Genomic DNA, 16,141 nt, shown 5'->3' on the forward strand with positions numbered 1-16,141 from the left:
TGTTGTGCAAAGGATTGAGGAATAAGCACAGGAACTTCCCTGTGCCATCAGCATCCTTATCAGGCTCAGCATAGGTAGATCAGGAAGCCAGGGACGTGCTGGGTGATGGGCACGTGCCTGGAAATCCCCAAGCAGGTCCCTATGCTGCCTGTGCTGCTGACGCAAAGGGGAGGACTCCACCCTGCTTTCCATCCTCCTTTTAATTTCAGATTTCAATCAATTGTTCAGTGAGGACTGTCAGTAAAGCACAGTCAGAAAGTAGACATCAGGGGGGCTGAATGAAGAACTATAGCTTAGAACATGACTTACCAAGATCTCCAGCCCTACCTTCAGTTTTAAAAAAAAACAACAAAACAAAAGGAGAGCTGTTTAATAACTGGGGAAGTGAGCTGGCCATCAAATTACAAGAAACAATTACATTTTGGTAAGGCATCAGCTTGATAAGAAAGAATGAAATTTGCCATTTTTGTTTTCCGTTGAATAACATCACAGAACCTCTTTAAGCAACAACCGATTGTCAAATGAGCGCCAGCAGTTTTATTCCATCCTGTTTTGAACACGCTGGTGAGTTCTCCTTTAATTGCTTCTCCTGGGTTCAACAGACCCAGATCACAGGATTTTTTGCATACTGGCCCTATGTAAATTCAGCATCTGGCCACCAGGAAGCTGACACTGGGGATGCCTGGGGCAGAGACTGCTGTGCAGAGAGCAGCTTAACTGCTACAAAACGGTGAGAGGGAGAAAACCTACAGCACCTTGGGTCTGCCTCCACCATCACAGCATGCCATTACCTTTCATGAAGAACCGACAGGTGGGACGTGGCCTCACTTTTCTGTCGTTGGGATCTTTAACTTCTCCTTCTTCCAAGTCATCGTCCTGGAACAGACAGACAGGCTGACACTTCATGCAGTGATTTGACATGTCACAACATGGTCCAAGATCAACCACTGCAAGCACACCCTGAGGCAAAGCAGGGGGGAAATTCAAGAAAAGGCTGTGAGAAACACCCTTGAGTATATTCACAACTTACTGCTAGCAATGAGAACATGGATCAACTTCAGTGCTTTCCAAAGCTGACTGCAAAGCCCAGCAGGCATCACAAACATCCTGGCACCACATGTAGACTGTGCTGCACCAATTTACTCAGTGTACATTCAGAGGCTCAATAATCAATGGTACAGTGGATTAAAATCTTAACGTACCTTGGTTGAACGAGGCTGGTTGTGCACTTCCAGCTGACAGCAGGTGGAATGCAATTAGAGGAAGCCTCATGCAAACGAGCTCAGTTGCATTGCCTTTCCTTGCTGCAGGCTACGAGTGCACACAGATAGCTATGGCAGCACAGCTGGGTGATGTTTCTGTCCTCCAGAGCCTCCACACTGCCTGGCCCTACTCGGCACTCCTGTCACACCTGCTCAGCTCAAGCAAATTCCTTCCACTAATTGATTTAAATCACACAGCAGAATTCCTGAGTAGAGTGCTTAATGCAGTGTCCCAGTATGGTCACTCTCTAAGAGGGAAGGTTTAAGTTGGATGTAAGAGGGAAGTTCTTTACTATGAGAGCGGTGAGGTGCTGGAATAGCTGCCCAGAGAGGCTGTGATGCCCCGTCCATCCCTGGAGGTGTTCAAGGCCAGGTTGGATGGGGCCCTGGGCAGCCTGGGCTGCTATTAGATATGGAAGTTGGCAGCCCTGCATACAGCAGGGGGGATGGAGCTTGGTGATCCTTGAGGCCCCTTCCAAACCAAGTCGTTGTGTGATTCTCTACTCCTCAGCTCCACGCAGCAGTTACAGAGGAAGCAACTCAGGATGATGGAGCTTTCTTCAAAGACTCAGAACCACAGGGGACGAGCACAGAGCAACCACCACGGAACTCCTCTAGGAGACAGCAGTCAGGGCTTTGAAGTACCCGCCTTCCCTTTGTTCTACGTGAGCACACAGCTGTCAAGCACCCGACACACACTCAAGAAAAACAGTTACCTCTCCTAAAAGGCACACGCCTTATCTCACAGTCTCTGTTCACCACTCATTTTTCAGCACACAAAACATCTGAGCAAGGAGCAGCTGGCAGAGGCCTCCCCACTACAAGGCAAAAATAACAGCCCCACGGCAGCAGTGGGAATAGATTAGGAAAGTTGCACACTTTGATCAGTGTAGAAGCTGGAAAGGAGGAAAAAGCACTGCTTGTCTCTAGATAGAGTCTGCAGGGAGATGGATTTACAGCCCCTTCTGCATCCCTTTGAGGGCAACGCAAGGAGCGCTCCCCTGAGCAAGAACTGATTTTAAAGGCTATGCTTTCATTCAAATTAAAACTTGTATTAATATCCCCTCCTCCAAAGACAGGAGACTGAAAGCAGAGCAAAACGTGGAGCTTTAAGAGGTTCCCCAAAAGCCAGGGATGGCATTCAAGGATGAGAGAATGGCACAACCAGCTCAACTCGGCTGCTTTCAAAAGAGCCGTGTGAAGTCTCTGCAGACGCCGTACTGGAACAAAAGGGAAAGTATTTATTTCTGTGAGGTCTCCTTGGAATCAGGCAGCTGGGAACCCTGTTATGAGTTAATGTATGAGAAGCAGAGTACAAATTCATCCTGTGCTTTGTAAGGAGAGCTCTCCTAAGAATGCCGTGAATTCTAAAGGAAAGCATTCATATTTTAATCAAGAAGCAGGCACGGAGTCAGGGCGCCAGGAATTTATTTTATCCTGCCTGGACTCCCTCACAACACGCTGAAATTCCTCCTAACTCAATAAGAAATACACAAAACTTTTGGAAAACGCCATCAGTGGTTAAGGAAGCTGCTTGCCAGAGCAAGGCACGATGAAGCAAAGCTGCACCGCTTTGTTTTAGAAACAAAAAAAAGCCCACAACTTTTGGGGGGAAAAATAGCTGACCACGAAGCCCCAGAGCACAGCACGACAAACAGTGCTCCATTTTTCCTAAATACTTACATGTGTTTCTTAGCTGAAACAGCACCGACTGGCTCTGCACACCCCCTACCTGATGACCAGCCCTCAGGGCCTGCCTGGTTAAGCACTCCCCACGAATCCCAGCACAGTCTGCTCCTCCTGTTGCTCCTGGGACCCTGGGTTTCTTGTATCCCTGACACCAAGTCCAGGAGCTGCACTACAGCCTCTCAAACCATCCTGATGAGACACTTATGAATGCTTAATGAATCACTAACTAATTTGCTGTCAGCATCATCTGTACGTCCTCCGAGAGCCAAAGCAGAATAGTTTCTTAAGGCACTGGAGCTGTTCCACACTAGGCAGCTAATAGCTTACTTGCAACTGCTCCAGCAATATGTGGCACAATTCTTCTACAGTATGTGGCAGTGGATGCCCTAGAAACTGAGGTCAGGACTTGGCCCACAACAGTTATACCTCTGAAGGAAACGTTGTTACTTGCATGCTGGGGATGCAACTAGCACAGACACCCGTGCAAATGAGGAGAGAAAGGCACGACACTCCATGAGACAACAGCTCAAACACAAGGACAGGTCTCTCCCAGCAGAACTGTCCACCCCAGACCAGCTCCTACTTACATCAATTTCGCCATCATCAATCTCTCCATCATCCTCTTCTTTCTTCTTCTCCTTGACGGGATCCTGGCCATCCTTTTCATCATCACTTTTACTGCTGGATTTTTTCTCCTCCTCAGGGGCGTCGTCTCCTTTCTCCTCTTCCTCATCATCCTCACCAGCAGCTTTCTCCACATCCTCCTCTGCAGGAGCAGCGCTTGGCTCCTCAGGAACCTCCTCATCATAGTCCAACTCATGCTCATCCAGCTCACGGGTGACAGAAGATGCTTCATCACCAAGGTCATTCGCACGGTTTTCCTCCTCACCTTTGCGAGGCTGGGGGCTCTTCAGCTCCCCACTCTGCTCATTGTTGTCAGAGTCCTGAGACTTGGCTTCACTTAAGTGGTCCTCTTCATCCGAGTGGTTCTCCTCACCACGGCTCAGGGCCCGGGCTGCCTCCTCCTCCTCACCCAGGACGCTGCCTTGCCCACCCTCTCCATCCAGTCCCCGCTCCGAACCGCTCTCCTTTAGGACCTCGTCGTCAGAAAGCTGCTGGTCTTCATCAGGAGAGCAGGGGTTTCGCTCAGGGCTGTTGGAAACATCCATCAGTACCCAGTAGCCTGCGGAAGGAAGAATGCTGCACTTGTTATGGAGAACGAGCTGGGAAAAACAAGAAAGGCTCACCTTGTGTTTTGTCCTCCTAAAGGGGAAAAAGAATGCTTGAATTCACAAATGTGGTTTAGCAAAGTATCTTCAGGAAGACGGCATTTTAAACTGCGTAAAAAACTTACTCCAAGATTACTCCACATAAGCTAAGAGCACGTTACCCTTGATTTATATGGATAGAGCTCAAGGTTGGGATTTCATCTACAGGTCCTAACAGTGAACTGCACTGCACTCCCACCAAGCATTTCTCTCATGAGCAAGTGAGTGAGCTCCAGAGCACAGGGTCAGCTTTTTCAGACACATCTGGTTAAGCATAAGAATGTGGCACTGCAGATAGCACAGACTCCTGAAGAGACAGAACCACTATTCACAACGATTCTAGGAAAAAATGGCCATATATTGATGGTGGGGTTTTTTGTTTGTTTGTTTTACATACTGCAACCAGGACAGGATGCAATCCAGAAAACTCAGGGAAAGTAATTGTGGTGAGGGAACCTGGTGCTGAGATACGGCAGGAGGAGCACGGAGCATTGCTTCTGTGTGCTCAGAGCCTGGAAAACCAGGAACAGCTTTATTACCCACGGTACTTCTCTGCTTCCCTAAGAACCTCCTGGGATGAGGACTGTTGTATTCATGCTCCAGACATTGCCAGCTGTGCTGTCACCTCTGAGACAGCATCGCCTGCCTTCGCCACAGCGCAGCCCTCATTAGCTGGTATTGGCAGCAGACCCTGGAGATGAAAGTCACTCTCAAGAAACGCTCGTTACACCAGGGGAGGCTGCAGAGGAGCTGTGAACGTTCCTCAGAAATAAAAGCAGCAGCACAAGTGTATCCAAAGAGCAGTAACAGTAACTCTGCTCAAACATCAGCTCATCCATACGTGAGGATGATGTGAACGCCTGAGGGAGCCCTGGGGAGCAGAAGGGCCGTGCTGAGCTGCCTGCCAGTTCCTCGTGCCTCCTTGCACTTCTTAGTTCTTGCTCACAACCAAAGCTGTGATTTGACTGAGAGGTGATAAACCAAATTAAAAGACAGCAATTGCCTCTCGCTGATAGCGGCTCTGGGCAGTTAAGCAGGATGTAATCTGAAACAAATTATATTCTTACTGTGCCTATGAAGGTTGACGCCGAGTTCATAAACGCTTGCACAAATTGTTGCTGGCTTCAAGAGGAATTTTATGACAGCAATTTTAATTGCCTAAGTGTCTGAGAAGTTACACTTTGCATGCACACAGAGCAGCTTAGTGCATCGCACCCGAAAGGTCAGCCTGAAGAGGCCAGCAGAAATACAGAAGCTGTCAAGTATGGATGCGTTCAGGAAATTTGTTTTCTAATTTCTTAAAAATAAGCAGCACCAAAGCAAAGGCTTTTCAGTGACTCACTGCCTTTCTGCACTCAACACCGAGTCCTCCAGAGGGCTGGGGGAAAATGAATGCATTCTCACCGTCAGCTGAACTGACGAGCACGAGTCACCTCCACTATTAAAGCTAAATCCAGAGCATTTGTGAGTTGCAATAATTTCCTATTAATTCCCAACAGCAGAAAAGATAAGAAACACCATAAATGACAGCTGATTGTAAGAGTTCACAAAATCCAAGCTTCCCTTGGGCAATGGGCCTCAGGCCTCCTGCTGCCTCTATCTGCTCGTGCTGCAAAGCAACACACAGAGGGCACTTATGGTCTCTATGCTGTTTCCTACACTGTAGGACTTCAGCAAGACCGCAGCTCAGCTGCTCCCTATGGGCCACTGCTCCGTGTTCACTGGTATGTGAGAAAAGATGCCCTGACACCAAGGGAATTGGGTCTTTTGAAAACAAATCCTCCAGCCATCCCTCAGCCTTGGGCATCCCTGTGGGTCTGAGCCAAGAGGACAGCAAGTGAACGTGGTTTATATCACAGTCACAAACCTACTTGCTACAGCAGCACATCAGGAGAATGACCCGAGATGGGAGAAGGCCTCATGGCTGACCTAACCAGTGTTACTTGTAGCCATTCTTTCAGGGAATAAAGGATACAACTGAGTGCAATGAAAGGTGAGAGCACCAGAGAAAGAATTGAGTGAAATGGTGGAGTCTTTGCCAGCATCACTCAGGCTTCCTTACAAGCTGCAACGGATTTGTTCTTTTCAGGGCAGCAGCAACCTAAAGCTCACGTTCCAAGTCCTGCCTCAGAATAAGCTGCACAACAGCTCATCCCAAAGCTCTGGAATCCTGCAGGTTGCTGCTTTTTCTTTCCACTCTCTTTTAGTTACACATACAGATGAAGAACAGGAAAATCTGAGGACAAAAATGACTACACAGAAGCATTTTAAATTGAGCAAAGCAACAGAGCAGAAATCCACAGCTTTCATTTTCGTGGTAAACGAGTCCTGAATTTTTGTCTCAGAACCCAGCCTGTTTCCTACTGTCTTCAAAACTGGTTATGAAAGCAAAAATTAACTTCAGAGCTACAGGTAAGATTGTTTGACTTGTAGCTTTGGTTCACGGGGCAACGAACCAGCTGTACAGTGACACCTCTCACTTAGCAGAGGCTTATCTTCAGAGCTATCTTTAATACTGCAGGTTGTTGAGGCAAAGCCAACGTTGGACCCAGCCACCTTCCCCTTTTTACTACAAAATTGACTTCATTTATTCAAACTGTGACATGTTTTCCCTTCCCTCACATCTGAAGCAGACGAGTTCAGAACAGTCTGCTTTGCCAGGCCTGACAAGTTCTACAAGCCTTCCACTGAGCAGCTTTGGAGTGAATGCAACCACAGCACGCACCTCTGGCCAAAACTGTGTCTTGTGCTGTCTAGAGAAGCACTTGTGCACACCTGATTGAATTTTAAGTCCCTTCAAAGCAGTTCACACGACGTCAGGTAGAGGTGCTGCAGATTTGGCAGCTGAGCTTTCCAGCTGTCCCATCTGCAAGCACATGCCATCCTCCCAGCTCCCAGACTGCACTTGCTGTCCTGCAGATCGAGCAACACTTTCCCTCCTGTTGTTCCTTCAGAATCCTCGTGACCCAGCCAGTCCCTGTTGCCATGCAGCAGCCTGTCGGTGCTGCCATCAAGAGCACTGCAGATGGTCCACCAGAAACACAAGCAAATGGAACAAAAAAGAAAATAAAAACCCTGAGCAGTCTTTGCAAAGTTCATCCTTCCCTTCAATAAATGTCTAGAGATGATGAGGGAAAGCACTCTGCAGAGACACATCCAGAACCATTTGGCGACGGGATGAAAAAGGCAAGAAGAGCCCCAGGTGACACCTGGCTGCAACGATCTGCAGCTTTCTTACTGACAGAACTGCCTTTTCTCCCTGCAGCCTCCCTCCCTGCACACACACAGACCACTGGAAGAGCAGCCAGCATCCACTCTCAGAACACAGCCCTTCCTTGTCTCTGCTGTCACAGCCAGGTCTGGTGGAAAAGAGGTTTTTAGTTACACAATACACATGCAGCAGGAAGCAATGCTGAAGTTTCACAGACCGAGCTCTGAATTTTTTCAGCTTAAGGAATGGAATTTGTCAGCATTTCATGGCCCACATATGAGGTGCTCCTTGTAAACCAGCCACTGGCACAGCTGCCCTCACCCAGAAGGACTTGGATGCAATAGCAAAGGGTGCCCATCTCATCCTCTGTTCCCACTCGAGCCTCACAGCCTTGCTGGAAAACATTCCCAACTACAGATTTTAGTCTGGGATCACACAGGTATCTCAGAGGCTGCTCTCCATTTCACTGCTTTGTGCTCTGAAGGCACGCCTCTCAACAGTGCCCATCGAAGGCAGGAGGCTGAAATTCTGTTTCTTACTGCTCTTTTTCAACTACAACTCATTAAAAGTTCAAGTCGTATCGTCAACTAAGCTGACGAAGCAAAGCTTCGTGTGCAGCTGACTCACTGCTGAAGGTAGCAGTTTGGTGGCAGACTAAACAGTAGTGCTGCAAGGATCAACCTAAAAGAGGCGCCAAGGAAAGATAATCTTGGCAACTGCTATTTCCATTCATTAGATTCCTCCCTCAGCCTTTCCATGGTGCCACAAATGAACAAGAAACACACCTTGAACACACTACAGGAACCAGCAGCTCAGGTGATCCCAACACCTCTGGGTGCAGGAAGGCACCAAGTGCCCTACAATAAAACTGTGCCCTGACAGATCCATCAGCTTCACTCTTCAATAGCACAAATTGCCAGTTGGATGGAAGAACCAAGCCCATCCCCAACATCATTAACCTCCAAATAGACACCCTGCAACTCCAGGGTGCTCATGGGGCAGACATCAGGGGAGCAGCATTGCCTCTCAGTGCTGCTGGTGAGAGGGAATGGAGGCCTCTCTGTTTCAGGCAGAACCCTCAGGAGTAACAGAAAGTTTGCTGGTTTATTTTTCCCCTTTCTTGCAGCCAAACAGTCTGATGCAAAAAACAAAATATTCCCATTTATCCATGAAAATCAATGCTTAATGCAGAACAGAAGTGTTTGGGACAATGTTCCAAGTCAAGCCACAAGGATGGGTGAAGAAGATGTGCAAGCCAAGGAGAAAGAATGGGAAATAGAGCTGGTAAGACAGGTTAGAAAAGAAACACAGCACAAAGAGGCTAAGGGGACAAAGATGTGCAAAGCAGAAGCAAGACAGAAATGAAGGGCAGGAACTGTAATGAGCAAAAATATGAAAGAACAGCAAAAATGGGAAGAGAAGGGAAAAAAAAAGCCCTGTGATCTGAGAAAAGAGCATCATATTAAATCAGGAAGAAACAGAACAAAAGCAAAACACCCAGTCCTTTGCTTTGAATGAAACTACAATCCTTAGCAGGTTAATGAACTAAAACAGAAACTTATCTGACATCCTCTAAGAAGACCTGACTTTGATGATACGCAGCATTTAGCAGCTGTCAGGGAAGCTGTTAATGCAGAGAACTGAGCCACCTTTTGGCATGAATAAAAGAGAACTGTTTGGTGACAGCTGTTTTCAGTGAGCTGGCTTTTAAAGAAGAGTGCCATAAAGTTCTGATCCAGAACACCAACACAACTCATACACTGCTCCTCACTGCGCTGTATCAGGCAAACTCTGAGACAGAAACCTTAAGAGAAACAGAGCTGCACGAGCTGCAGTTTGTGATCCCAGCGACACTGATTTTCCTACAGCTGAAGCAGACCCAGCTGGCTCTTCCTGCAGCTCTGTGCTGGCAGATGCTAATTTCGAACGACAGGAGCTGTAACGCCAGGCCAGAAAACAAGCGCCATCACTTCCATATCCTGCAGAATTGGTCAATAACCACAAAGCTTAACTTCACCAGCCTTACCTCAGCTTCCTCCTGCCAGGCTGAGGACCTGCAGCGCCCCAGGCTCCTGGAGCTCTCCCTGTTCCCACCTGCGTGGGGAAAAAGCCGGTCAGAGCCCTCAGGCCTGCAAACCACCCCTTCAACGAGCTCCCCCAGCTTCTACCCCACCCGGCTGAGGGCCGCATCCCCAAACAGCCGCAGGCCGGCCCCGCTGCCTTTTGGTGGGGGGGGGGGCACCCTGGAGCCGCCCCCTCCCCTTCCTCCGCCTCCTCCCTCCAACCCCACCCCGCCGGTAGCGCCCATCACCTGCACTCATCCCCTCGGGGTTCCGTCGCCCCCCGCCCCCGCTTCCGCCGCTGCCACCCGGACCCGCCCCCCCCGCTCCCTCCGTTTCCCGGCACTAGGCCGCAGCCGGCAACCCGCAGAGCGAGGCGGGACAGGAGCCGCTCACCTGGGCCGGGCGGGGCCGGGCGGGGAGGGGGGGCGGCGGGCGGGGCGGGGCGGGGCGAGAGCGGGGCGGGGGGCGGCGGCGGCAGCGGCTCCGGCGCGGGCGGCGCGGACGGGACGGGGCCTCTACTCGCGGCGGCGCAGGGCGGCCATGGCGTGACGTCATCAGGGCGCGACGGCCGTTCGGGCGGGGGGAGGGGAAGAAAGGGGGCGGAGCCTGCGCGGCCCGGCGTTACGCGCGCGCGGCCGCGCAGCTCTCGTCTTAAAGGGGCCGCGCGCGGGAAATGTGCTGAGCGCGCGTGCGTAATCGTGCGCGCGAGGAGGGAGGGCACGGGCGTGTAGCAGTGCGCACATGCGTGTGGATGGGTGCATGCCTGTTCATTTACACATGGAGAGCTGCAGGTGTGAACACATGCGTGCATACATCTGTGTGCTCATGCACGTGGGCACACATGCATGCCTGCACAACCAAGCATGCACGTACATGTGCATGGAGTTGCAGAGTTCTAGGCATTGACACATGCAGCCAGGTGTGCACGGACAAGGAGGTGCCTGTGTGCACGCTTACACCATAAAGAAGCAGACATGTGTAAGCACGGAATGTGTACGTGAGTGTGAATGCCACAACTGGCTCTGCACGTGTCACACGGAGCCGTGTGCACGCATGGAAATATGTGCATGCACACTGATGTGTATTTCTGCTCATACACACACGCAGAAATAAATGTATACGTGCACACATATAGAAGAAGTGGTAAATGTGTGTGTGTACACACACAGAGGCACAACTGTATGCAAGTGAGCACCAGGCATGTGGGGTGCTGCAACAATGCTTGTTGCATTGCTGGGACAATGCTTGCATGCATGCTTGAGACTATGCACTCATTGCAAATAGAGCTGCAGGCGGAGCAGCTGGGCAGGACTGGTCCCACCCCTTGTGTCAGCAGCCAGAGTTGAGGGCTGGTTTAGGTGGGAGGGGTGTGGGGTGGAGCCTTAGCTGACAGATATATAAGGTGAGCGTGGATGTGTGGGGTGTAGAGTGTGTTTGGTGGAGGTGAGTGGGGATGGGGATGGGGATGGGGATGGGGATGGGGATGGGGATGGGGATGGGGATGGGGATGGGGATGGGGATGGGGATGGGGATGGGGATGGGGATGGGGATGGGGATGGGGATGGGGATGGGGATGGGGATGGGGATGGGGATGGGGATGGGGATGGGGATGGGGATGGGGATGGGGATGGGGATGGGGATGGGGATGGGGATGGGGATGGGGATGGGGATGGGGATGGGGATGGGGATGGGGATGGGGATGGGGATGGGGATGGGGATGGGGATGGGGGCTGCCCACAGACCATTAGGGTCATATTTGCTGGGGTGAGTGCCTCTGACTGCCTTAAATCCCTTACAGACCCCTAAAGGGGTCGGGGCACAGTCCTACACCTCTGCTAACCTTTGCTCCAGCACTGACTCAGAGCCCATGCGCTGCTTTACGCAAGAGCTGTGCTGGCAGCAGGACTCTGCCCGTTGCTTCCAGCCTGTTCCTGCTCAAAGGGCAGATGCTGTCCCTGTTGAGCAGGGCGGGTACCACTGGGATATAGGGATGGGGTCTCCTGAGGGGTTCGCAGAGCTGAACACTGCCATTGCCTGGGCTGAAGCTTTCTCCCTGCCAGGCTCAGTTCTGTGCCAGCATGGATTATGCCAAGTCCTTGAGCCTGCGCCTGGCTGCTCCTGTCTCCAAGTAAGCTTTGGGGTGACCCTAGGAAGGGGACGTCACTGTCTCCCCCTGCTCTGACACCACTCAGCATCTTGAGTGAAAGCCCAGGGCTGGGGGTGGCTCTGGGAAGCCCCCTGACCCTCCCCATCCCCTCCAGATGTGTCTCCGCCAGTGCTTCCATGACGCAGCAGCTGCTCCTCTCCAGCCCGGCCCCACGGCCCCGACCCTTCCGTGTCTGCAACTGCGATCGCAGCCTGCGCAAAGGCATCATGGCACACAGCCTGGCCGAGCTGCTGCACCAGGTGAGCCGTCCATCTATCTGTCAGGGGCCCATCCATCTGATGGGCCATCTCCTCACCGCAGCCCTATTGCAGGTCCGGAGCACCCTGCCGGTCCCTGACCCCATCACGCTGGTCCTGGATGAGGACGGCACTGTGGTGGAGACAGAAGCTTTCTTCTGCACGCTGGAGGAGGGCACAGTGCTGATGGCCCTGGGCAAGGGGCAGTCGTGGTCTGCTTGCAAGGTGAGCGTGGGCTGAAGGAGCCCGTTTCATCCCACTGGGGTCAATGAGGATGATGCTGGGTGAGGCAGCACGAGGTTCCTTGGGCAACTCTCGGTCCTGCTGTGCCTTAGGCACCTGGCTACCAGCTGAGCCTGTCCCACAAGCCATCCCGCCGCATCGATGTCGCCTGTGTCACTTTTGACCTGTACAAGACCAATCCACAGGACCTGGGCTGCCTCAACGTCAAAGCCACGCTCTATGGCACTTACAGCATGTCCTACGACCTGCGCTGCTACGGGGCCAAGAGGCTCATGAAGTGAGTGCTGGGAGGGCAGCCACAGCACACACAGGTGCACGGAGCGATGCTCACTCTTGTTTTTTGACCCCTACCCAGGGAAGCGCTGCGCTGGATGCTCTTCAGCATGCAGGCCACGGGGCACGTGCTGCTGGGCACCTCCTGCTACATGCAGCAGCTGCTGGATGCCACCGAGGAGCCCAAGGAGGAGAGCTGTGTGCAGCTGCCCCACAGCCTCCCCCTGCTGCCCCCCAGCAAGATGCTGCAGTGAGGAGATGGGGCATGTCCTTTCCTGGGGGTCCCAGAGCCCCTCCCTAGGTCAGTACCCAGAGCTCTCCCTGCATGCTGCTGGCTGGATGCAGCCGCCTCTTCTCTGTGATGCCTGCTGCTTTGTAAATATATTTATTTAAGTAAAGCTGTGCTTCTTGCAATGCTGCTCTGTGTCCTTTCCCCTCCCTGGCTGGGTTTGGGGTGGAAGGGGGGGGTTCAGCTGCTTGCCCCATTTGGCACGGGGCTGTGCCAGGCTGTGGTGCAAGGGCTGCTGCTGCAAGAGGCCCTGGGGGAGCTGTGGCACCACTCACTGCCTGCCTGGTGCCAGTTTCTAGCAGGAGTGGGAGAAGGGAGAGCAAATCAGTGCCCACCTGTGCCAGAATGGGGGCAGAGTTTCAGGGAGGAGAGAACCTGGGTGAGGAATGGGTGCTGTATGTGCACCCCCCCTGAGTTGCACCTTACCTGCTCAAAAATGCTGAGTTATGGTAGGAAGAGGACCCCATTAACTCAGACAAGCTCCTGTTGCAGTGGTTTTCTGTAGGGTTTAATGGTTCATACTGGCTGAACCCCAGCTCCCTGCGGTGTCCCTAAGCCCCTAGCTGCCCTCCCCAGTACAGCAGGAATCCCAGCCACACTCACCTGGGGCTCCCAGCTCCCAGCACAGCTTTGAGACTGCAGCATTGGACCCCACAGCAGAGCCCAGGACTGGGTGTGGGGCAGCACAGCCCACCTGCAGCTCATTCCTTTCATTAAGCAGACAATTAGTCATCAGCCTCCATCCCCACACCTGCTGCACCACCTGGGCAGGGGCTGCACCCCAGCCCCCCTTCCCTCCAGCATGGAGGCAGCACCCAGTGTAATTAGACATATTTATTTTCTGTACACGCTTATACACACAGTTCCCAGGGTTGCTTCATTCTGAACTTCAGTGCTCTCCTGTTCCAGGGCCTGGTTGTGCCCCCCTTTCCCTGTAGTGTCTGCCCCCCCCTGCCCTAGTTTCCCTGCAGCACCACGTAGGGAGGAGCAGTAGGGTAGATGGAGGGGGCTTTGCAGAGCTGGGGGGGACAGCCCCCCTCCCCATACCATGGCTTCAGGTCCGTGCTCTGAGGTCCTTCCACTTGAGGTGAACGTCAGCACCCAGAGCAGAGAGATGTGGTGCTCTGGGGATGAGGAGGGGCTGCGGAAGCCCCCCCTGGGGTCCATCATCGAGACCCAACCCCACATCTGCAGTGAGGATGGTGCCGCGTCGCTTTATAAATACACATCCATCACCGGGACGTCGGCCCCCAGTGTCCCCCCCAGCCACACCATTCCCACACAGCCCCCCCAACCCCAAACTGCCGATCAGAGCTGGGGGGGGGGCCCTTTACTTGACGTGCTCGGCTGCGTGGGACGAGCAATAATACTTCTTGTGGGCGATGAAAGTGGACAAGCTGCTGAATTTGATGTTGCACAGGCGACAGTACCGGTGGTTGCCGTTGGGCACAGGGCTGGGGGCAGCCTTGGCTGGGGGGGTCTGCACCCCCCGGTCTGTATAGGAGGGTGGAGTGGGTGGCTTGTCAGCGGGGGGCCGGGGGGAGACGGGGGGCCGGGGGCTGCCGTTGGGGGGGGCATCACGAGCCTCCTTGCCGTTGAAGCTGTCCCGGCGGAGGCGTGGGGCGGGTGGGCGCGGGGGTGAGGCGGCGGGGGGCTCGGGCGTCCTGCCCCCCCCGGGCCGTGGGGTGTCGGGGAGGCCATGCGCAGCCACAAAGAGCCCATGGACGTGGCGGAAGTGCTCAATGAGGTCCCCCTTGATGGCCCCGTTAAGAGGGCAGTAGGGGCAGACAGAAAGCGGCCCTTTGGCACCTTTAGGGTACCGCGAATCCCCCATGGATACTGCAGGGTAGGTGGGTGGCAGAGCCTTGGCGGCGCCGGTTGGAGCCGTTTTGTCCCCTTCGCCGTCGCGGTGTCCCTTGGGCACGGCCCCTTTGATCTTCTGGAGGTGCTCCATGGCACCGGGCTGCAGCGGGGTGGCAGGGCAGGAGAACTTCTTGTGGGCCAGATAGCTGTCCAGGCTGTTAAAGCTGAGGCGGCACGCCGTGCACTCGTGGTAGTCGGCCAACGGCAGCAACGTGGCTGCGTTCTGCTCTCCGCCGCGCCGCCGCGGCTTCTTGCTCAGATCGATGGGGCCCTCAGCATCGGGGCTGGAGCTGGGCGAAGGGGCGGCCGCAGGGGCTTTGGGGTCGGGCTGTGGGGGCGGCTCAGCCCCGTGGATCTCGTAGAGCTTGCGGCGCTTGCGGGTACGGAGGGGCTGCGGGATGAAGGGCACCTTGGGCAGGCCGGGTCGGCGCAGCGGCGGGTCGTGGCGCGAGGCGCAGTAGAAGCGCTTGTGGACGGCGTAGGTCTCGTGGCGGCTGAAGCGGATGTTGCACGCCTCGCACAGCGTCTTGCTGGGGTCCTCGTCCCCCTCCGAGCTGACGGGGCTCTGGCTGTCCTCGCTGCACCGCCCTGATGCTGCCACCTCCGTCCCCGGGGACACCGCTTTGCCTTCTTCCAGCTGGGTGGGCGGCGTGGCTGCGCGCCCCACTTCCCCGTCCCCCGACGGAGCGCTGTGCCCTTCACCCGACGGAGCAGACAGCAGTGTCCCAGGGACGGGAGGACCCTTGGGGGTTGCGGGGGGCACTTTGAGCTTTCGGGCACCGGGAGGGCTGTCCTCGGCCAGGTGGCGGCTGGAGCAGTAGAGCCGCTTGTGCACGTAGTAGTTGTTGATGTTGTTGAAGGTGATCTCGCACTCGAAGCACGTCGCACCTTTCGGCACCGGCGCTCCGGTGAACAGTCCCGGTGGCACCGTGCCGTGGCCCTGCTTCAGCCGGCTGTGCACCAGCTCTGACATTTTGGCTAGGATCTCTGATGCCTGCGGCACCACCGTTGCAGCCTCGTGGCCAAACAGGTACTGTGGCAAGAAGACGGTGCCTCCTGCCGTGCCTGAGCCCGGCTCGCTGGGTACAGGGCTGGAGCCCGGCGTGGGGCTGGCCAGCTCCGACTTCACCTTCCCTGGGGGAAGGCTACGGGGGGATGAAGTCCGGGAGCTGGGCTCTGGCTCTGAGCTGGGGCTAGCAGCGGCCTCCCCGCTTTTGGGTTCCTCCGCCTCACTCCCAGCCGGGCTGTCAGCTGGCTCCTCCTTGATGCGGATGGGCTCACCGGAGGAGGAGGAGGACTGACCTTCTCTTGGGGCTTCACCATTCTGCGCCTCACAGGATGTGGGTCCTGTGGTGGTATCCGAGGGTGATGCGGGCTGTGGGGTGGCATCTGGGCCAGGCAGAACGGTGGGTAGGGGGCCGTGCAGCACCACGTGCTGTGGCAGGGCTGGCAGCCCCTCAGGTATGAAGGCGGGCAGGCTGCACTTCAGCACGGGTGCATTGTTCGGCTGGCTCAGCCCTGCCAAGGGGAGAGAGGTGTTAGTGGCATCCCACCCCACATCCGGAGCCATGGGGGGA

General features: G+C 54.4%; 3 protein-coding genes across 11 annotated transcripts in view; 1 reads left to right on the plus strand and 2 right to left on the minus strand.

The window, feature by feature from the left end:
• ZC3H18 (zinc finger CCCH-type containing 18) overlaps positions 1 to 9,905 on the minus strand; it is a 40,017-nt gene extending 30,112 nt beyond the window's left edge. For 2 of the 5 annotated variants that reach the window (XM_052686243.1, XM_052686242.1), the window contains exons 1-3: positions 9,457 to 9,572; positions 3,539 to 4,134; positions 792 to 876 (exon numbers count right to left, since the gene is read on the minus strand). In XM_052686243.1, coding sequence (XP_052542203.1) covers positions 792 to 876; positions 3,539 to 4,120 — 667 coding nt within the window. In that variant the 5' untranslated portion in view covers positions 4,121 to 4,134; positions 9,457 to 9,572. Of the gene's footprint in view, positions 1 to 791; positions 877 to 3,538; positions 4,135 to 9,456; positions 9,574 to 9,741; positions 9,768 to 9,886 lie in introns of those variants that run through there. The other 3 variants (XM_052686241.1, XM_052686240.1, XM_052686239.1) reach the window with 3 other exon arrangements.
• A 1,363-nt stretch (positions 9,906 to 11,268) lies between these two features.
• On the plus strand, positions 11,269 to 12,826 carry CIDEC (cell death inducing DFFA like effector c). The gene is made up of 5 exons (XM_052686271.1): positions 11,269 to 11,621; positions 11,755 to 11,899; positions 11,972 to 12,121; positions 12,232 to 12,416; positions 12,495 to 12,826. The coding sequence occupies exons 1-5, from the start codon at positions 11,572 to 11,574 to the stop codon at positions 12,664 to 12,666; spliced, it is 702 nt and encodes a 233-aa protein (XP_052542231.1). The 5' UTR covers positions 11,269 to 11,571; the 3' UTR covers positions 12,667 to 12,826.
• Positions 12,827 to 13,520: 694 nt separating this feature from the next.
• ZFPM1 (zinc finger protein, FOG family member 1) overlaps positions 13,521 to 16,141 on the minus strand; it is a 28,493-nt gene continuing 25,872 nt past the window's right edge. For all 5 annotated transcript variants that reach the window (XM_052686236.1, XM_052686237.1, XM_052686235.1 and 2 more), the window contains one exon: positions 13,521 to 16,082. In XM_052686236.1, the coding sequence (XP_052542196.1) occupies positions 14,032 to 16,082 (2,051 nt within the window). In that variant the 3' untranslated portion in view covers positions 13,521 to 14,031. The remainder of the gene's footprint in view (positions 16,083 to 16,141) is intronic.

This window comes from Tympanuchus pallidicinctus, unplaced genomic scaffold (assembly GCF_026119805.1).
Source record: "Tympanuchus pallidicinctus isolate F22 unplaced genomic scaffold, pur_lepc_1.0 scaffold22, whole genome shotgun sequence".
In the NCBI taxonomy this organism is placed as follows: domain Eukaryota; kingdom Metazoa; phylum Chordata; class Aves; order Galliformes; family Phasianidae; genus Tympanuchus; species Tympanuchus pallidicinctus.